The 22,909-nt window shown below is 34.3% G+C and overlaps 1 protein-coding gene and 1 pseudogene across 1 annotated transcript; both read right to left on the bottom strand.

The window, feature by feature from the left end:
• Positions 1–881: 881 nt before the first annotated feature.
• Positions 882–22,030, bottom strand: LOC120124683 (bifunctional L-3-cyanoalanine synthase/cysteine synthase D1-like). The gene is made up of 12 exons (XM_039143284.1): positions 21,942–22,030; positions 21,745–21,854; positions 21,583–21,640; positions 20,838–21,101; positions 20,622–20,759; positions 20,476–20,527; positions 20,212–20,291; positions 19,647–19,706; positions 19,471–19,551; positions 19,167–19,268; positions 8,235–8,245; positions 882–893 (listed from the first exon to the last, which is right to left on the bottom strand). Exons 1-10 carry the CDS (start codon positions 21,978–21,980, stop codon positions 19,179–19,181), a joined length of 972 nt encoding a protein of 323 aa, XP_038999215.1. The 5' UTR covers positions 21,981–22,030; the 3' UTR covers positions 882–893; positions 8,235–8,245; positions 19,167–19,178.
• LOC120124684 lies at positions 15,437–17,961 on the bottom strand (annotated as a pseudogene).
• Positions 22,031–22,909: the final 879 nt, after the last annotated feature.

Genomic DNA, 22,909 nt, shown 5'->3' with positions numbered 1-22,909 from the left:
GCAACTTATAAAGAATCAAACAACTGAAAATATATAATCAAAACAAGTAAAGCAGCCACTGAATATTGGATATTTCAACAAGAAACAAGGTCAGATCTGCATGTATTTTTCATAAATCAATAAATACACTAAATCTCATCAAAATTTGCCTTAAAATAAGCAACTCTTGCCTCAAAGATGAGCTTAACAGGTGTGTGTATTATATTTTGTTAGTTAATTGTTTCCATGCACGTGATTAACAACTAGTTAAAAGAGAAAAAGACAAGGACATGTGTTCCTTTTTTTTTCAACGAATGATTATAAAGTATTATTTGTTTATAGTTTTCTTAACTAACAATGCTCACGCACTCTACAAACACAAATACTAGAATCCAAAATCTAAAAAAAATAACATTTCCTTTAATCACTCAATGAGTCCGCTTGAATACTTGATTTGTTAAAAAAAATAACATGTTTATTAGATATATAAAAATATATACCTTGCATACAACTAGTTCTCAAAATGCGGACGGCCCTTGAATGATATAAAAGGCAAAAGTTAATACTAATTGTGAAAATGTCACGTATATTTAACATCATTCATGTATACATTTCCAAAAACATATTCAATGACCACATGCTTATATACGAATATATGTTAACATTAATACATTTCCAAAAACATATGGCCAAAAATCACATGTTAATGTAAAAGATTAGCATCAATTAATCTTGAGCTATTAGTTGGCTATTCTGTCCTTAATTATAGCTGGATATAATGTTAAAAAGATTCGTTTATAAGACAAAAATATAATAATAAAAACACCCATGGATTTTAGTATTTTATATTTTTATAAATTAGAAGTGAAGTGATTGTTGGGCCGAAAAGATTCGGTTTTTACAGGGTTAAGTGCCTGAGTTTAACAACTTTTTTTTGGGTTCAAAATACAAAATTATATTGAAGAGCATAGCTCATGGCAATCAACATATAAATATTCACGTAAATTTTGGGTTTAATGATAGTGCACCACTAAACGGGTATGATATTGAACATTTAATGCAAGTAAATTAAGTATAAAATATAAAACATCTAAGATATATTTCATAACACATAGTGTAATATCCCAAATTTTGGACTAATGACTGAATGTAAAAAAATTGAAAGTTTAGGGACCAAAGTGTAAAGTTGTAAAAGTATAGAGACAAAAAAATAAAAATTTTCAAAAATTATATTTGGGTTTCTAAATAAGTAGTTCAGCCCAAGACAATTATTGTAGTGGGTTTCATATTTTTGTATGGAGAGTGCATAAAAAATTATTAAATGATAAAGATCAGAAGGATATTAGGATAGTCGGATCAATATGAATTCTACAAAAATTTGAAGGAATGTAATTTTGGGTTAGAAAAATTATATGGATATTTTTAATTAGATGAATTTAAGTTGGATTGGTGGAATTTGGTGAGAATTGCATTATAAAGTAAGATAGTGCAATTTAGTGATTAAATGAAATTTTGGAAAATTGGAGGGTCAAAAAGAAAATTGAGAGATGAGATTTTATAGTTATTTAATGATATTAAAATGGAGGTGAAGGAGTGGCATGAGAGTAAATTTAGGAATTCATTAATGGCAATTTAGGCTTTTTGGCCCAAAATGAATAAAAAAAATCATTTTTATTTGATTTTTAAAGGTTAAATTAGGAGATTTTTTTTAGAATTCTCTTGAAATTATTCTCCTCCAGCAAGTTGCCGAAACCTCCATAGTCAAATGTAAGTTTGTTTTTCCCTCAACTTTTGGTCCAATTTATTAGGATTTTGGATTAAAGTGTGAAAAAAAAATCTACATTAGTTTCTCTACAATTTGGCGTAATTATTTATTTGTTTCATGCTTGAATGGTGGAAGTGGGTGATTTATGTGGATAAAGGGGAGACTTGAATTCATTGAAATTCATTGAAGTAAAGTTAGAAATGAATGTTAGGAGTGTTGTAGAACAAGATACTAACATGAAATTGGATTGAAAATCATTAGAAACCAAGAGTGGGATTTTTGGTCATTGATGAAGTTGTTAGGAACCTGATTGAATTTGATTTGTTTTGCTGTGAATTTGGTTGGAATGGATTGGAAATAGTGTGTTGATGATTAAATTGTGATTAAATCAAATAGGATACCATTATGGGGAATGTTGTAAAGTTTCAGCTAAATGGAGAAATTAGGGGGAATTTTGTAAAATTTTCCTATTGGATTAGATTGAATGTAAGAATGATTCTAGGTACTTGAAATGATGTTTGGAGCCAAATTGGAACTTTATTATACCTTGAGGGACCTTTTCACATAGTATGACAACTTAAAAGGGTAATGTGCAATTATTGAGAATTTAAGGTACTATGCTGAATTTAGTATTAGAATAGTAAATTGGACTATTTTGGAAGAGTTTATAGGTTTAGGGACTCAATTGAAAGTTTGAAGGAAGTTTGGTGGTGAAATGGTGAAAATATCAAATTAAAGGGATATTGGATAAAGAATGAAATTTAAAGGGACTTGGAAGGGAATGTTAAATGAAATAAAGTTGATTTAAATTAAAGGAGAGAAATTAGTTTCGAATATATAAATCGCTTGTTTTTTTAGGAAGTTATTTGAATATATATGATTATTATATTATTTAAAGTACTAATTCGTATTCAAAATTATTTATGTCGGAAAATTCATGTAGTGTACAACAAAAATAACATTAAAGCGTAGTGAGGCAACATGTGATTGCAATTAATTTTTTAATGAAACAATTCGAGGAAGACTTACGATGAGTTAACATCGATCATTTTTATTTAAAAGGTTTTTTTAAGTAGTAATTAAGCATAGATTTTCTCAAATTGTTTATTTTATATTGTATGATTATTTTGGGTATGAACTGCTCAATACAATGTTTACGAGATTTTATTCGAATTGAATATATGATTAGATTACATGCAAAATAGCATATGATTTTTAGTAAGAAGTGGGAGTTAATGGTATAATTGTCATTCAAAGAGGTGGAGTGAACAAGTACAAGCTTACGAGTTGCACCATTATAAATTGTTCATATGACTCGTGTGCCTTAGTGGTGTCGAGGTAGAGTGATCTGGTGCAATCTACAGGGTATTTGATATGTTATATGATACGATACTGTTACTCATATGACTCAGGTGTCTTAATGATACTCGAGGTGGAGTAACCTAATACACTTTACGCGTATTACTAGTAGCAGTTTCGACTGCATAGTAGGTCCTCAATCATATGACTCACGTACCATAGATTTCTCATGACAACACAGTGGACAACGATACAGATTAAAAATAGAAAAGTATATATTTGATACATAATTTAAAGTAAATGATTTTAATAATTGTTTTTATTTTATTTTATGCATGATTATTAAAACAATGTCTTTATATATGATTGTTTATTTTATATGTTATTTATCTTATAACTTGTCTCACTAAGTGGAATATTTAGCATGCGATTGGTTAATACATAGGGAAACCTACTTCAGCAAAGTAAGGAGTCAGACAGGACATCCAACATTTTAACAGACCAGTTCAGACATCCAAAATAAATATGACATCTTTATGATGTTTTTGATATTCATAGTTGACATGTATATTTTTTTTATGCTCTGATTTAAATATGCCTGGACTCTTTTTGATCATACGATGAATGAATAATATTTTAAATATATTATATTATATTTTTAAAATGTTATTTCAATTATTTTAAATATCGATTTTAAATGTGTAGACACTAATTTTCGTCCCATTTTTTTGTAGTTTGAAAACATTTTTTAAAAATATATATAATATATAGTTTTGAAAATACGTTTGAAAATGTTTATATATTATATAATTTTTAAAACATTTTGAAAATATAAATATATAATTTTTAAAACGTTTTTGAAAATGTATATTATGTATATTTTAAAACATTATGAAAATAAATATAGTTTTTTTTAAAACATTTTGAAAACATATATTATATAGCTTTAAAATCATTTTGAAAACTTATATAGTATATAGTTTTAAAAACATTTTTGAAAACTATGTAGTTTTGAAAACATTTTTCACAAAATATATGATATATAATTTTAAAATATTTTTTTTGAAAATATATATATATAAGCTTTTGGAAAATATTTTATTTTATCTTTATTATTATTATTATTTTTTTATTTTTATTTTATTAATTTCATTTTTATTTTATTTTTCTTTCCAAGTTCAAAGTCAAGCAGTTAAGCAGGCCTGATCAACCTGGTAGGATTTAGGGTTTAGAAACCCTAAATGATAAGTTTTAACAACACCGCATGACCCACAACCGTCAAATCGAGATGTGATCAGTGGTCAACATTGCAAGGTATTTAGGGTTTGATTAACCCTAAAAAATCATCACTCCACGGCCAGATCTGGACCGTTAGATCTGACCCAATCCAACGGTCAAAGGTTCCAGAAGCAAGTAAAGCCACCAACAGCAGTCAAGAGACCACGCACCGATCATCGGGATTTCCGGCCGAGGGGATCGGGACTGACCCATCCCAAAATCCCCGGCCAACCACGATCGTGTTACCATGATCGTCGGAATGACCACCGGGGGGGGTATAAATACCCCCACCAAGCCACTGACAGGAGAGGACGTCATGCCAAACCCCCACAGTAATAAACAACCACATAGAGCCATCATAAACCAACCAACGTCGAAGAACCATAAAGCCAAACAAAACAGCATCATCAGAACAAAAAACCAGAATCTCAGTACCAGAGAACAACACAGAATCATCGAGAGAACAAGAACGAAACAACACAACAAAACACAACAAGTATCGAGCTAAAGCTGGAAACGAAAATAAAACCAAGCAACAACAGAAAAAAAACCAAAATATTTCAAAAGCCACCGGAAGGCAACGGTCACCGACGAAGAAGGTAAAAGCCGAGACTTTCGGTTTAGATCTACAACGATTCGTAAGATTTTTGGGGTTTTGGGTCTTGGGCAAGTGTTTAGGGTGACAAGGCGCACATTTTGGGGGTTTAGAATTTTTTTCGGCCACCGGAGGGGAGGTCATGGGCGTTTGACGGTGGTCGGCAGGTGGTCGGCTTCCCATTGACGGGGGAATGTAGAGAGGAAGCAGAGAGAGTCTCTGTTCTCTCATTTGAAGAGAGAGAACCAATTTGAGAAAATGAGAGAAGATGGTCTTGAAAGGTCGGTTTTGTGGGTTTAAAAACCCCTCCCATGCGACGTCATTTTTAGGGAAGGGGCTTCTATAAATTTCGATTGTGGGTAAACTTCACCAGTGACCCTTGGAAGTTTGAAACGTTTACTTTTTAGCCACCAAATCTCATTTCTTAGTTTTGATTTAATCCATAAGCTTCGATTGGTTTCAATTTGATCCCTCAATTTTTATTTTTATTACTTTCCCCTTATTACACTTTTTCACTCTTTTTATGTTGTTTTATTTACTTTTAAAAGTTAATATTTTTTTATATTCGTTTTAATTATTATTATTTTTTAGTATTCCATTTTTTTATTTTTCCCTATTTCATTTTCTTCACTTTTTATCATTTTATTTTATTTCTTTATTTATTTTGACATTATTTTTTTATTTTATTTAATATTTTTGCCCTTCGATTTATATTCATTTGTTTCCTTTGATTATTTACTATTTGGGTATCTTTATTTTTTTTTTATCATCTATTGATTTTTTTTCTAACGTCTCCGACTCTTTGTTTTTAGTAATTTTAATCGATCAAAGGTAAACTATTCGAATATAATTTTTAAATTTTAATTTTAATTTATAATTTTCGCAATTAAAGACAACCGACAAATTAATTGGTACCGAAAGGGCGGTTCAAGGGTGCTAATCCTTTCTTGACAGTAACCGACTCCCGAACCCGACACGTTTATAGTAAAACGCAAATCAGGTAGGATGGTGTCCGACCCACCTAAATTCAATTTAAAATGGACGGTGGCGACTCCAATTTGTTTAATCCAAGTCGAAGCCGAATTCCGGGGCCCAACTGAAAGACAAATCCGACAGCTTGGCGACTCTGCGGGGGACAGGTAAGTGAGTCAGGATGAAATTAATTTTCGGTTGTCTTTTTTAGCGAAAGTTATAAATTTAAATTTTAATTTATTTATTCGATTCTAATTATTTACCTTTGATTATTTTTTCAAGTAAATAGTTGTACTAACGTTTTTTAATGATTTCAGAATTTTCAAAATTGTCATCTCTAGCTTTATACCGAGCTATGAACCCTATTTAAGTGGGGATGAAAGCGACGCCTTCGTGTGAATTTATTCACCATGCGGGCCTAGCAAGTAGCCTTCGGGATTAATATACCTTATGTCTTCTTGTGAATTTATTCACCGTGCGGGCATAAGGGAATGTTTTCTCTCGAGTTTAACTTAGTCCACACAAGCTTGTAATGGGCTTATGACTAAGGGTCTGGCAAGCCCAAGGGGGCACCAGCAAGGAGAACTCGAGTACCTTTTTAGAACCTAAACCGGGAGAATACAGGGAATTAGAGCCCACCTCAAGACCTCATTCCAAACCCTAGGCTGCTTTGTTTCCTGTTTTATTTTATATTCAAAGCATACGAATTAGACAAATATACGATTAGGATTTGTTTGAAATTAGCATGCGGGATAGAGATCATGTCCGGGTAGGAATTAAAACATGTGGGGTAGATATCATGTGGGGTAGGATTTTTCATTTTTATTATTGTTTTGATTTACCTCACTAACTCTTTTTATTTTTTGTTTTCCTTTATTTTGTTTTCATCATTTGCATCATTTAAAAGAGGTGTTGATCCACCAAAAACGTGTTTGTTAAACATGAATAATCTGCATTAATAGACAAAGGGGTTATAATACAAAGAGATGAAAAGCTTAGAAGTCCAGCCATGGTCAAAGAATACTCAGGGGAAAAGGTTGCAGGGGCAAGAGAGGAAAAGGTTACTGACCTGGAGAATCCCTTCAAAAACAACAAGAACAAGATGGCGAAACCCTAGCCAAGCTGGAGACCATTATTGACGAATTCAAGAAGCAAGCTTCAGATAGCTCCTATCAATTGAGGGCTCCAATGACGCTTTCATTTGGAATAAGCTCGGCATAGAGTGAAAGCCAGAGATGTAGTCATTCGAGACCTTTTTTGGGGCAAGCAGCTCGTCACTTGCACAGTCAAACCAAATGAACCGAAACGGTTCGACAGACGAAAGACGAATCAACTTGTCAAAAGATGTGCGGGATATACCATCAAAAAGTTTTTTGTCTCTTCAGACGTAACACTTTTGTCCCCAATAAGGATTATTCAGAATAACAAGCATATTTTTTGGATCAATGCCTCGAACATTGCATGCATTATGCATCTGGACATATTTTGCATTTTGTTATTTTTCTTTTTATTCGCATTAACTAACATATGCATGTCTCATAAAAAAAGGAACACATACTGGATACACCACCTCAAGCATTGGACACACCCCATACGCATAACACCCGCCTGAAAAAGAAGAATATGTAAGCAAGAATGGAGAAAATCGAGGAGAACATAGCAAAATTGCAGAAAGAACTTGAAGACAAGATAAACCAGAGTAGTATGAGTACTCTGAATACAATCATGAAAAACCAAGAGTCTTTGGTTGATCAGATCATTGCCAAGTTAGTTGGCTTACAGTAGACTAGTCCGCCTGGGGCAGGTTCACCGGAAGGGGTAACTATACCACCTACCCTACAAGTAGTTGTCTCACCTGAAATCTTACCGTAACTTCGAGGGGACTCATCTGCTATAAAAGCGAAGCTCTCGGCCTCTATATTTAACCCTGAGAACAATCCGAGTTATTACCATATACCGGATTCAGACGAAGAGGACAAATCAAGGAAGATGGAGGAGAAAATCAATAAATTAGTGTATCAAATGAAGGTAGTTAAAGGAGACCATGACTACCCTAGAATTGATACTGCGGAACTCAGTCTAGTCCTAGACTTAATTCTTCCTCCGAAATTTAAGTCCCCGAAATTTAAGAAGTTTGACGGGAATAGTTGTTCATCCGCTCACATCACAATCTTCTGTCGAAAGATGACAGGACATGGAGGAAATGACCAACTCCTGATCCACTGCTTCCAGGAGAGTCTATCGGGCTCAGCCATTCGGTGGTACAACCAGTTAAGCTGATCAAATATCAAGACCTGGAAGGACCTGGCCAAGTCATTTCTGGAACAATACAAGCATGTCAATGACATAAGGCCAGATCGAGTTATGCTACAAAGCATGGAAAAGAAGCATAACGAGAGTTTCAGGCAATACACACAAAAATAGAGGGACTTGGTTGTGCAAGTTCATCCACCGTTGGACGAAAAGGAAACCCAAAAACTTTTTGTACAGACCCTGAAGGCTCCATACTTCGGACACCTGGTTGCGATCACATCAGGAAGCTTTTCAGACTTGGTTATGGCCGGAGAAATGATTGAGTCGGCCATAAAGCAAGGCAAAATTAAGGATGGGGATGCCAGTAGAAAACCTCCTATACGAGAGCGAGATGGAGAGATTAACAACATCAACCATGCCAGTAAAGGTGTTACAATCTCCAAACTGAAATCAACTGCAGCTGTACCGTCAGATACTTCTAAACAAGATTCTAGAGAACCAAGGAGGGAAAGGGAACATTTCGACCCTATTCCCATGACCTACAAAGAGATTTACCATCAACTTCTTGACACCCATGTAGTGTCACCATACCCGGTGGAACTCATGAAGCCCCCATACCCCAAGTGGTATAATGAGAATGTGCATTGTGAATATCACGACGGTGTCCCAGGGCACACAATTGAGAATTGTTACGCATTCAAAAGAGTTGTACAGAAGATGTGTAACCAGAACTGGATCGACTTCAACAACTTGGGGGCATCCAAGTGAGGAAGATCATTTCATCATTTGAGGCATTCTGTTTGAACTTGTTTTTTTTTCACTTTTTCAAGTTTTTGTAAGAATATTTGAATAAATTTATGTTACTTTAATGATGACGAGCAATGAATCACATTTGTAAACTTACAATTCTTTGAATATCATTTTAAAAGTCTGTGAATGGTTCAAAGTTACGGATCTTTGACAAAGTAACATGTTTTAAAACAAGGACCTTGACCTTACCCAGAATATACCCTCAAACACCATACCTGTTCTTGCAATTAACCAATATAACATTTTCCTTTCATAAGGTACGGACAATATGGGGCATCCTTTTGCATATGACATTACTATGCTTTTTATTTAAGACGTTCAATGATGATCTTTATCTTTACAGATGGAATAGTCGAGTAAGTGAATCTAGTTTAGGTCAATTGCTTGAAAATTGAACTCTAAAGATGAAATTTTTGACTTTCAACAACACCTAGACTATAACAGGTTCTTCTTGACAATCTTAAGAAATAAATCCGTAAAGCTGAGCTATTCCACTAAGGTAATTGGTTATAGAGGAAACTTGAAAGCCCTGACATTATGAGTAGATTACGTTCAAACCATGACATTACTCGAACACTTGGCAATTCGGTGTTTGCTCCACTGCTATTGTCCGGTCGAAGACTTTGTGATGAGATGAACCCTTCAGTGAACTTGATAAAACTGATTATAATGTTAAGTTGTCCCTCTAAAGCAATTGGTTAAACGCCCTGGCTTTATGGATTTAGCTAGCTAGATAAGGACAAATTAAATCAAATTTATCTAAGCAAGAAATTTTCGGTAATGATGGACTAAGGGAGTTAGGGAACACCTGTTATAGTCAACTACACACGAGCACTCAAGAATTTCATTTTTAGACCGATATTTTTTGCACTGCCTTTGTTAGAGGAGCCTACAAAGCTTGAACAAATGGAAGATTTCAGAGAACTGAAATAAAAGGTCTAGTAATTGATCATGTTAGTTGCATCATTTTGTCTGCGCCCAATTGAAATGCCAAAGCATGTTGCGATATTTAAAAAAAAATGACATTTTGGGTTACCAAAACCTTAGAAAGTAGGCAACCTAAAGCCAACTCATCCATTTGAACATTTTTCAAAGAGCTGTAACTTTGAAAGAGTTAAAAGAGCTATTGATTCCTTTAATATTCTTTTAACTCACATTTATAATTTAATTCAATTGTGAACAATATTTTACAGAATTTTTATCTTTTTCCTCCTAAAACAAGAAAAAGGAGGAAAACATTTTCAAACAGGACAGTCTCAAATATGAAAGGTCTGTAAAGCCAAATCTCGAATGGGGCATGATCGATTCCATGGACCAGATTGACAGACAAAGCATGAGACTCCAATCCAAGAGATAGAACATAATTCATTCATGTTGCATGTATCTTAGCCATACTTAGGTGCATCACATTCATCATTTTTTAGCATACATGTTTTTTTACAGCTTTTAGAGTCAAGTTTCGACTTCAAGACGAAGGATACTCGATTCAAGAGTACATTTAAATATCGATGGTGGCTGCTTAACTCAGCAGCAAGAAGCTATCCCTCAACTAATTCGACAGATTGCAAGATTGATAATTTATTTTGAACAAATTCATTTCGGCTAAACTCAACAACGAGTAGCAGGTTTCCAGTTAACACTTTCAAGTCATATTTCAATTCCATGACGGAAGATATCCGGTGGACAGAATTTATCAGTATACTTTCCTGTGAAGAGGAGTCATACAAATAATCATATTACTTGGTTCAGGCCCGCTCAAAGGAACCTCCTAAGAATTATGACCGGCTTAGACCTGTGAAGGGAAGCCATTTTTTTAAGACAACATTTACGGCATAACTCAAGGCTAGAAGGGTTATCTGCCGACAAGGACCTTTGAGTTCGACTACGCTCAGCTCTAAGACGCATCATTTGCAACATAGCTCAAGGCAAGAAAGGCTATTTGCCAATAAAAGACCTTCGAGTTCGACTATGTTCAGCTCCAAGGCATATCATTTGCGGCATAAATTAAGTCGAGAAGGGTTATCTGCCAACCAAAGACCTTTGAGTTCGACTACGCTCAGCTCCAAGACACATTATTTGCAGAATAACTTAAGTCAAGAAGGGCTATCTGCCAAATACTCTCGAGTTCGATTACACTAAGCTTCGAGGGCACATCATTTACAGCATAACTCAAGGCTAGAAGGGTTATCTGTCACCAAAGACCTTCGAGTTGGACTACGCTCAGCTCTAAGGCACATCATTTACATCATAACTTAAGTCGAGAAGGGTTATCTGCCAAAAAAGACCTTTGAGTTAGATTACACTAAGCTCAACGGCATATCATTTGCGATATAACTCAAGGCTAGAAGGGTTGTCTACCAAAAACCTTCGAGTTCGACTACGCTCAACTCCAAGGCATATCATTTACAACATAGCTCAATGCAAGAAGGGTTATCTGTCAATAAAATTATCGAGTTCGATTCCATTCAGCTCGATGACACCTCAATCACTACTTTTCGACTGCAATCAAGGTTTTAAAGTTAAGAAAAAAACATGGGTTAACCGTGCCAGGGTGATAAAAACCCACTTTTCGGCAGAATAACTTAAGTCGAGAAAAGCTAGTTGTCAACGAAGACCTTTCGAGTTCGATTTCATTCGGTTCGAGTGCCTGTCAGCCACACAATGGAGTTAAAGAATTACTTTCCAATCAGATTTTTAACCAAGGTCTTTAAACCGAGGAGAAGACCGAGGTTGACTACAATTGGGCAACAAGAAGCCGCGTCCCGATTCAAATCCCGAACTACGGTTTCAATTCCATATCATTTCAAGATGGATTCGACTTCACGATGGAGGACCCATTTTTTTATAGTTTGAAAACATTTATATATTATATAATTTTTAAAACATTTTGAAAATAAATATAATATATAATTTTTTAAAATGTTTTTGAAAATGTATATTATGTAGTTTTTAAAACATTTTGAAAACAAATATAGTTTTTTTAAAACATTTTGAAAACATATATTATATAGCTTTAAAATCATTTTGAAAACTTATATAGTATATAGTTTTAAAAACATTTTTAAAAACTATGTAGTTTTGAAAACATTTTTCACAAAATATATGATATATAATTTTAAAATATTTTTTTGAAAATATATATTATATAAGCTTTTGGAAAATATTTTATTTTATCTTTATTATTATTATTATGTATTTCTTTTTATTTTATTTTATTTTATTAATTTCATTTTCATTTTATTTTTCTTTCCAGGTCCAAAGTCAAGCAGTTAAGCAGGCCTGATCTAGCCTGGTAGGATTTAGGGTTTGGAAACCCTTAATGATCAGTTTCAACAATGTCGCATGACCCATAACTATCAGATCGAGATGAGATTAATGGTCAATATTGTAAGGTATTTAGGGTTTGATTAACCCTAAAAAATCATCACTCCGCGGCCAGATCTGGACCGTTGGATCTGACCCAATCCAACGGTCAAGATCAAGTCAAAGGTTCCAGAAGCAAGTAACACCACCAATAGCAGTCAAGAGACCACACACCGGTCACCAGGATTTCTGGCCGAGGGGATCGGGACTGACCCATCCCGAAATCCCCGGCCAACCAACAACGATCGTGTTACCATGATCGTCGGAACGACCACCGGTGGGGGGTATAAATACCCCCACCAAGCCACTGACAGGAAATGACGACATGCCAAACCCCCACATTCATAAACAACCACAGTACACATAGAGCCATCATAAACCAATCAACGTCGAAGAACCACAAAGCCAAACAACACAGCATCATCGGAACAAAAAACCAGGATCTCAGTACCAGAGAACAACACAGAATCATCGAGAGAACAAGAACGAACAACACAGCAAAACACAACAAGTATCGAGCCAAAGCCGGAAACGAAAATAAAACCAAGCAACAACAGGAAAAAAACCAAAATATTTCAAAAGCCACCGGAAGGCAACGGTCACCGACGAAGAAGGTAAAAGCCGAGACTTTCAGTTTAGATCTACAACGATTTGTAAGATTTTTGGGGTTTTGGGTCTTAGGCAAGTGTTTAGGGTGACAAGGCGCACGTTTTAGGGGGTTTAGAATTTTTTTTTGGCCACCGGAGGTGGCGGTATTTGACGGTGGTCGGCAGGTGGCCGGCTTCCCATTGACGAGGAAATGTAGAGAGGAAACAGAGAGTCTATGTTCTCTCATTTGAAGAGAGAGAACCAATTTGAGCAAATGAGAGAAGATGGTCTTGAAAGGTCGGTTTTGTGGGTTTAAAAACCCCTCCTATGCGACGACGTTTTTAGGGAGGGGGCTTCCGTAAATTTCGATTATGGGTAAACTTCACCTGACCCTTGGAAGTTTGAAACGTTTACTTTTTAGCCACCAAATCTCATTTCTTAGTTTTGATTTAATCCATAAGTTTCGATTGGTTTCAATTTGATCCCCTCAATTTTTATTTTTGTTATTTTTCCCCTTATTACACTTTTCACTCTTTTTATGTTGTTTTATTTACTTTTAAAAGTTAATGTTTTTTATATTCGTTTTAATTATTATTATTTTTTAGTATTCCATTTTATTTTTATTTTTCCCTATTTCATTTTCTTCACTTTTTATCATTTTTTATTTTATTTCTTTATTTATTTTGACATTATTTTTTATTTTATTTAATATTTTTGTCCTTCGATTTATATTCATTTGTTTCCTTTGATTATTTACTATTTGGGTATCTTTATTTTTTATTTTATCATCTATTGGTTTTTTTTAACGTCTCCGACTCTTTGTTTTTAGGAATTTCAATCGATCAAAGGTAAACTATTCGAATCGAATTTTTAAATTTTAATTTTAATTTATAATTTTCGCAATTAAAGACAACTGACAAATTAATTGGTACAGGAAGGGCGGTTCAAGGGTGATAATCATTCCTTGACCGTAACCGACTCCCGAACCCGACACGTTTATGGTAAAACGCAGATTAGGTAGGATGGTGTCCGACCCATCTAAATTCAATTTAAAATGGTCAGTGGCACTCCAATTCGTTTAATCCAAGTCGAAGCCCAATTCCGGGGCCTAACCGAAAGACGGTTCCGACAAAATGAAACAAAATTTTATTAACTTTTAAACAATATATGTTTTATACGTTTGATGTGATACTTCTATCTCGTATATAGACTGTATGCAGGATAAGGGTGTTACACATAGAATTTTGTTCTTATTTTAAATGTCATTTTTAAACAAAATTCAAAGTCACGAAATCAAATAATAATCATACTCGTAACTAAATCTACATAAAACGTTTTTATAATGGAGTCATACAAGAGATGTCGTTACAAATAGAGCTAAATTACCTACATAACACATATAAATGGTATATGTATATAATCATAATTAGTAGTGATACATGCTTACTGTCGATTGTGAATGTATGACTAATAGTTCATGTATATGTGTATTATTATATCGGTGATATATATATAGGTGCATAGATAGATATCTTAAAACAAATTATTAAATACTTAAAGATCAAACAAAATACCCGCGTATTTGTAGTAAGATGGTCCATGAGTTAGCATCCTGAGCATTTAGATAAGGGAATATGTTGTTTTTTTGACTCGGTTTATCTTGAGGTTATTGTCTCTGTTATAACTCATGATATTGATCCTTATTAATATATTTCGTAGGTACTCTTTTCCCCTTGTAGGTTCTAGAAGGAATTTTTAATGAGATAAATTTCTTTAAAAAAATATTTATAATCGTCTTATTAATCGGGTATTTTGATGCCAATTAAATGGCTCAACTTTTGAAAAAAAGGAAAAAACCTACGTAAATAGAAACGCTAAATCAGTTTTGCCTTTCATGAATGGTTAAATAATTTCTTAGGTCATTGGATTATGGCATACAAAGTAAAACCCTCCATTTATCACATTTTGGGCCAATTTGCGTTCAATCAATTGGGTCATATGTATCCATTAAGTGGGTCAGCGAGAGTTCGGGACTAGACCAAGAATGTTACCCAAAATTCGATTCCTTACAAATTTATTGCTAGAATTTACGTCACAAGTAATTGTTACATCTTATTAATGTCTCATTAACGTTGAAATTTTAACACGTAGAAAAAAATTAATATTTTAACAAAATAAGTTTATATAGGTATTTTTGTGACTTGTCTTGTTGAAACTTTAAATTAAATACATAAAATTATTATTCTAAGATTATCGATTTTAATAAAATATACAAATTCATATAAATACATATTTATGTAAACTTTTTAAAGAAAATTAAAGGGTTAAATAACAATTATAAAATTATCTTGAGGATGCCAAATTATTTTTTCATAAAAAATTCAAAGGATATAATGATATTTCCTAATTTTGAGAGGAGCCATAACTCCAGTCCCTAACATAGTTCCGCCGTTGCATAGAGGAGAGATGAGAAAGGAGAAAAGTTCAGGCAGGCAGGCAGGCATGGTTGATGATAGAAAGCAAAGTAGAAAGAATTAGTGAATGAGGCATCAATGGATGACCATGTTTTCTGCTTCATGCCTTATGGATTCAAACAATGCAGTCGACAAGTACCGCTCACCGGCACTTGGTAAAATTACCTGAACAAAAATGAAGATAAACCCTACCTCAGCATTGCACATTCATGTATAGATGAATGATAAGTTTCAGATAGTGTATATATATATTGATATCAAACACTAATAGTTCAGGAAAAATGAAGAGTCGGAGTAATACCGAGAATTATTATAGCCTATAGGCCAGATATATGTCTACTTAAAGAAGGGAATGGTGACTCACAACTATGAGTTTGCCTGCACTTTCTGGCCTCTTTGCCACCTTAATTGCAGCCGCTGTAGCAGCACCAGATGATATGCCAACCTTTCGAGATCGATTCATTTGAGCGAAAAATTAAGGGAAAAATAAGAACAAGTGATCGAGATAGTCGTAAGAGTCGATTAAGGAATTCGAACATACCAGCAAACCTTCTTTCAGGGCTAGCAGTTTAGCAGTTTCAATGGCCTCTTCACTAGACACCTAAGAAGTTATAAACAGCAGCAAGAATAAATATATGGAATAGGGAACTACCATGCATCATACAGGACAAACAATGGATGATACTATGGATCATAAATCAAACCAATTGCAAAGATCCCTAGAGCTGTTTCTTTCCTTGTAAGAAATGGAAGGTAACACCGGTTTACAACCTGTTTTTGGAATTCAATATCGAGTGATAGTGATGCTTTTGAGACTTACCAGGATAACATCATCAAGAAGGCTAACATCCAAGACATCACAGATTCCACCACCGCCAATTCCTTCGATCAGATGAGGGCCTTCGACAAAAATCACACAGGCCATGGCATGGAGGAAATAGTCAAGTACAAGCCATTGCACAAATCATGGGAAGAAGTAACTTACTGGATCTCGAACTTTATAGTTTGAAACAACATTAAGTTCAATAAAATCAAAAGAAGTTGATAATGAAATTAAAAAGAAAAATGAAGAATGAAGGTGAAAGAAATTAACTTGAAACGCTTACCAGGTTTCCCACCATTCAAGATGGCACTTTCGACCGGTTCTACGCCGTATACCTATGAGTTGACAAAAGATTTTTTTTTTCTTATTAACATATCAACAAGAATATTCTCTCTTTGTTTGAATTTCAGTCTCAAATGTGGATCGAACCTTGATCTCTGAGTTTTTCTCTTTGAGGAACTTCCCCACACCTGTTATTGTACCACCAGTCCCTATGCCTGCAACCAGTGCATCAACTTTCCCATCCGAGGCTTTCCATATCTCCGGACCGGTGGTTTCGTAATGAACCTAAACAAAGAATTCATTAGTTCTTTTTGACGTCACATAATGGAACATTAGAAATGTTATAACAGTAAAGATGCTTACCTGTGGATTGGCAGGGTTATCAGATTGCAGAAACAAGTGACCGTTAGGTGTGTCCCTCAGTATCTCGTTAGCCTTGCTTGTTACCCCCTGAATGCCCTCTGTTGGGTTTGTGAGGTATACCTCCGCTCCAAACGCTCGAAGAACAATTCTCTTTTCAATGCTCACAGAAGCTGGCATTGCGGCAATAACTTTGTAACCCCTGGCCGCCCCAATGAAAGCCAATCCGATGCCAGCATTACCAGTGGTAGGCGTGATGAGGACACTCTTTAGCCATCAATAGAATTGTTTCGATATATGCAGAACAAATGGGAAGTTACATTAGCTTAAATGCTCCATATCTGGACCATTCCATGAGGAAAATAGCCCTCACTTGATCAAATGTGATTGAAGCAAAACTGCAGAAGGTACCATTATAAAGTCTTACAGAAACGGTCTAAAGTCAAACAATCACTTAATATGCATTAATCCGAAAGCTAAATCGAGCAACGCTTCTTAGAATTCAGTACTATACCGAGAAAAACAGCAAAACCTTGCCATATTTGATCATAGGCATATCTAATAAAGTCATAGAAGACAATCTAAAGTTTAAGGGTTCTTGGATCTATATTTCTTCCTGGTTAAGATTATCAAACAATCACTTCAATGCATTAATCCGAAAGCTAAACCGAGCAAAGCATCTTCGAATACGGTACTATACCTTCCCTGGTGTAATCAAGGCCTTATCTTCTGCATCTTTAATCATACCATAAGCAACCCTGTGGATCAATAAACAACAACAAAAGGTGTTAATTTGCAGGCAACACTTTGCCAAAATGCTGTGAAGAGTATGCAAACCAAATGCAAATAAAAAAGCTTATGCCTGTCTTTAACACTGCAGCAAGGTGCCATGAGCTCGAGCTCCGTAACCATCGATGATATTGTTCAGATATACCATAGGCGTATTACCTATTAACTGCATAAGTCACAAGGAGATTTAAAGAAAGTTGCGGAAGAGTAATGGCAACACAGACTTAAATGACTGATAGAAAAAAACACATTACTTCAGTAACATCTTTCTTGATTGCACATTTGTCATACATGACGAATTCTCGAATTTAATCGAAAAGAAGTGCTTAACTAAGGAAAGCAAGTGTTTTTAGTGCAAAACCCAGGCTTCTGAACCGTTTATGAAGGGCATATACCAGCTCTGTATTTATAATTCATAGATCAAGTAAATTACACTAGCTCCCATCAGAATTTGCCTTAAAATAAGCAACTTTTGCCTCAAAGATAAGCTGAGCAAGTGTATGTATTATATTGTGTTAGTTGTTTTTCATGCACATGATCATAAACAGGTAGGTAGAGAGAAAAACGACAAGAACACATTTGTTATATATAAAAAAAATATATACCTTGCATACTACTAGTTATAAAGAAGTGGACGACTCCCTTGAATGACGCGAAAGATAGAGTTAATTCTAAGTAATTGATTGTTGGTTAAACAAATATTTAAACAATACAATAGTAATAAAAACCCCGTGAATTTTAATATTTTCATTTATATAAATTGGAACATGATCCGCTGTTGGTGAAGTGATTGTTGGGCGAAAAGATTCGTGTTAAGTGGTCGACTTTAACGGCTCTTTTCTGGTTGGGTTAAAAATACATATTATACCGAAAGAGAGCATAGCACAAGGTATTCAACTATAATATATTCACGTAAACAAAGTTTTTTGTTTAATAATACTGTTGAGATTCTAATAATCTTGAGATCTCAACTTCGAGACTCGTGGATTTCTTCTAGTTCAACGACCATATTTGGATTTACTTCAAATCTTAAATTCTAATTTAATATTTACTCAGACCTGCAATCTTAAGCATCATACATTTATAGGTTTTACGGTTCCTTGGACTTGGAACCACTGAAAATATTTTAAATTTGAAGAATTAATTAACACGATCTTTTGAACCATAAAAATTATTAGTAATTGTTATAATATTGACGTGACAGTTTATAATGTCATTATAACGATTCACATTATCAATATAATATACTTCATATGTGAATGATGACACAGTAGATAGGCATAATTGATTCTTTTAAAATATTCGGTGACTTAATTATTCTTTTAGTATCTTTAATAAAAAAAAAAAATTATTTAAAACTTGAAATAGTAAAAAAATTCAACAATTATATTAATAGAGCAAACACATTTGGCTGATTGGTCAAGCTGCTCATCTTTGTTTCCTCGTATACCCTTAGATCATGAGTTCTAGACCCACTAGGAACATTTCCCTTCCTTCCTCCTCCTGACTAGGATTAGGATTATATTAAGGTCATGGGTAATAATGTCATCAATGGATGGGCATGTTTTCTGCTTCATGCCTTAGGGATTCAAACAATTCAGACGACAAGTAACGTTCACCGGCACTGGGTAAAATTACCTGAACGAAAGATCAACAATCAGTGATGCAGAACCGTTTAAACAAATCAATAACATGAGCATTTTGAGTTTTCAAACCTATCCCAGCATTGCACATCCATGTATAGATGAATAAACTATTGATGTTTAACATTTGTTACTTGGGAGTTCAGTACAAGTTTCAGATACAGGATACATGACTTAAAGAAGGGAATGTGACTCACAACTATGACTTTGCCTGCATTTTCCGGCCTCTTTGCCACCTTAATTGCAGCCGCCGTAGCAGCACCGGATGATATACCAACCTGTCAAGATTTATTCATTTGAGCAAACAAGGAAAAAAAACAAAGAACAAGTAATCGAGTCAGTCATAAGAATTGATTAACAAATACAAGCATACCAGCAAACCTTCTTTCAGGGCCATCTGTTTAGCAGTTTCAATAGCTTCTTCACTAGATACCTAACAAGTTCGAACAGAAGAAAGTATAAAATATATAGAATAGGGAACCACTATGCATCATCTAGGATAAAAAATGGATCAGAATATTATTACTTGAATGAAATCGGTTCTTATAAGGGAAATAAATACTATGGTCGTCACAGAAATTGAAGCTATTGCGAAGTTTCCTAGAATCGGTTCTTATAATGGATCAGATGATTGATGCCCGCTACTATTTGTTCTAAGTCATAACTTTTATTGAAGATAAATGTTCAGAGAGAAATGTCCATTACAAACAGCTCAGATACTGCAAAATCACCCCAAACATAAACAACAAACCCCAAAGCCTATTCGTTAATAAAACATAAAATTAAACCAAAACAGAGATTCGTTGATTTTTCAGACATCAAACCAATTGCAAAGTTCTCTAGATCCGTTTCTAGGCTTGTAAGAAATGGAAGGTAATAAGTTTAGAACCATTTTCCGGAATTAGACATCGAGTGACAGTGATGCCTTTGAGACTTACCTGGATAACTTCATCAAGAAGGCCAACATCCAAAACATCAAAGATTACACCAGCGCCAATTCCTTGTATCAGATGAGGGCCTTTGACAAAAATCACACAGGCCATGGCATGAAGGGAATAAATAAAGGAAAGAAGTAACTTACTGGATGTTGAACTTTATAGTTTAGAAACAACATAAGTCGAATAATATCAAAAGAAGTTGACAATGGCAGTAAAAGGAAAAATGAAGAATGAAGGTGAAAGAAATTAACTTGAAAAGCTTACCAGGTTTTCCACCATTCAAGATGGCACTTTCGACCGGTTCTACGCCATATACCTATGTGTAGACAAAAGAAGAAAATGTGCTTATTAACATATCAACAAGAATATTGGCTCTTTTTCTGAATTTCAGTCTCAAATGGGGAACAAACCTTGATATCTGATTTTTTCTCTTTGAGGAACTTTCCTGCACCTGTTATTGTACCACCAGTCCCTATGCCTGCAACCAGTACATCAACTTTCCCTTCCGACACTTTCCATATCTCCGGGCCGGTGGTTTCATAATGAATCTTAAACAAAGAATTCATTAAACCTTTGAAATATCACATAATGAAACACTAGAAATGTTATAACAGTAAAGATGCTACCTGTGGATTGGCAGGGTTATCGGATTGCAGTAACATGTGACCATTGGGTGTGTTCCTCAGTATCTCGTTAGCCTTGTCAAGTATCCCCAGAAAGCCCTTGGCTGGGTTTGTGAGGTATACCTCGGCTCCAAAAGCTCGAAGAATGATTCTCCTTTCGATGCTCACAGAAGCTGGCATTGTGACAATAACTTTATAACCCCTGGCCGCCCCAATGGAAGCCAATCCAATACCAGTGTTACCACTGGTAGGCTCGATGAGGACACTCTTTAGCCAACATTATTTTGATATATGCAGAACAAATGTGAGGTTTATTAGCTTAAATGTTCCATATCTGGACCATTCCATGTGGAAACTAGTCCCCATTTCAACAAACGTCAATTGAAGCAAGTTTTCAAGCAAAACTGCATAAGGTAGCATAATAAAGTCTCACGAAACGGTCTAAAATTAAATTGTTCCGGGATCATTATTTGTTCCCGGTTAGGATATTAAACAATGACTTCATATGCATTAACCCGAAAACTAAACCGAGGAAAGCATCTTAGAATACGGTACTATACCGAGTAAAGCAGCATAATAGACCCAGCCATATTTGATCATAGGCATATATGATAAAGTTAGAAGAAAATCTACAGTTTAAGGGTTCTTGGATTTATATTTGTTCCCGGTTAGGTTATCAAACAATCACTTCATATGCATTAATCCCAAAGCTAAACCCAGCAAAGCATCTTCCAATACGGTACCATACCTTCCCTGGAGTAATCAAGCCCTTGTCTTGTGCATCTTTAATCATACTACAAGCAATCCTGTGGATCAATAAACAGCGACAAAAGGTATTAATTTGCAGGCAACACTTCGCCAAGATTCTGAGAGGAATATGCAAATCAAATGTAAATAAAAAGGCATATGCCTGTCTTTAACACTGCAGCAAGGTCCCATGAGCTCGAGCTTGGCAGCAATTCGAGCTCTACAACCATCGATGATATTGTTCAGATATACCATTGGGGTATTACCTATTAACTGCATAAGCCACAAGGACATTAAATCAAGTTGCAGAAGACTATGGGCAACATGGAGACTTAAATAATTGAGAGGAAAAAAAATCACTTCAGTAACGTCTTTCTTGATTGCACTTTTTCCCTCCATGGCTACTTCTCAGAAATTCCACAGTTGAAAAGAACTGCAATTTAACAATGGAAAACAACCGGCAAATATATAACTATATATATCAACTAGCTTAATATAAGAATAAGTAACTAAACAATACTCAAAATTAACCTTATGATAACTTATTAACTTTTCGTTAAAAATTAGTATATACAACTTTTTCATTATATTTTTAGATACCTATAGTTAAAAATACGTTAAGTCACAAATGTCACGTCTAAATTTTTTAAAAGTAATTTAAAATAATTTTTGCTAAAAATAGATACTTAAATTTTTCGTTATATTTTTAGGTGTCTATCGTTATAAAAAATCGTTAAGTAACGCGTGTCTCGTCTAGGTTTTTTTTAAATATTTTTAAAAAATATTTTATTTAAAAAAACTTAAACATGACACGCATCATTTAATGAATTTTTTAATAATAGACACTTAAAAATATAAAAGAAAAAACTTTAAACACTTATTTTTAACGAATTTTTTTTTAAGTATTAAAACGTTATTCTTTATGCACTTATATTTTTTATTAAGCCTAAAAGAAAGATAATGTATGATAAAAGAAACAAAGCGAAACAGCCGCTGAATATTTGGATATTTCAACAAGAAGGCCAATTCTGCATACAAAATTCATAAATCAGTAAATCACACAATTTACCTTAAAATAAGCATTTTTTGCTTGTACTTTCCTAATACTATATTCAACGCCTCAAATATTTTTTTAAGTAATCCGGCTAATTGCACGTCACTATTTATTTAAAGATAATTTTTTATTATTTGACATTGAAAACTTATACTCTTGGCATTCTAGATGTTCGAATCTAAGACTTTAAAGAAATAATAATATTTCTTTTACCATTGAAATCGCTTGGTTCGTATAATGCTTCAAGGATAACCTTAGCAGATGTAGATAAATA

The sequence above is a fragment of the Hibiscus syriacus genome, unplaced genomic scaffold (assembly GCF_006381635.1).
Source record: "Hibiscus syriacus cultivar Baekdansim isolate YM2019G1 unplaced genomic scaffold, ASM638163v2 tig00110422_pilon, whole genome shotgun sequence".
NCBI lineage: Eukaryota > Viridiplantae > Streptophyta > Magnoliopsida > Malvales > Malvaceae > Hibiscus > Hibiscus syriacus.
This window is presented reverse-complemented; position numbering and strand designations above follow the sequence as displayed.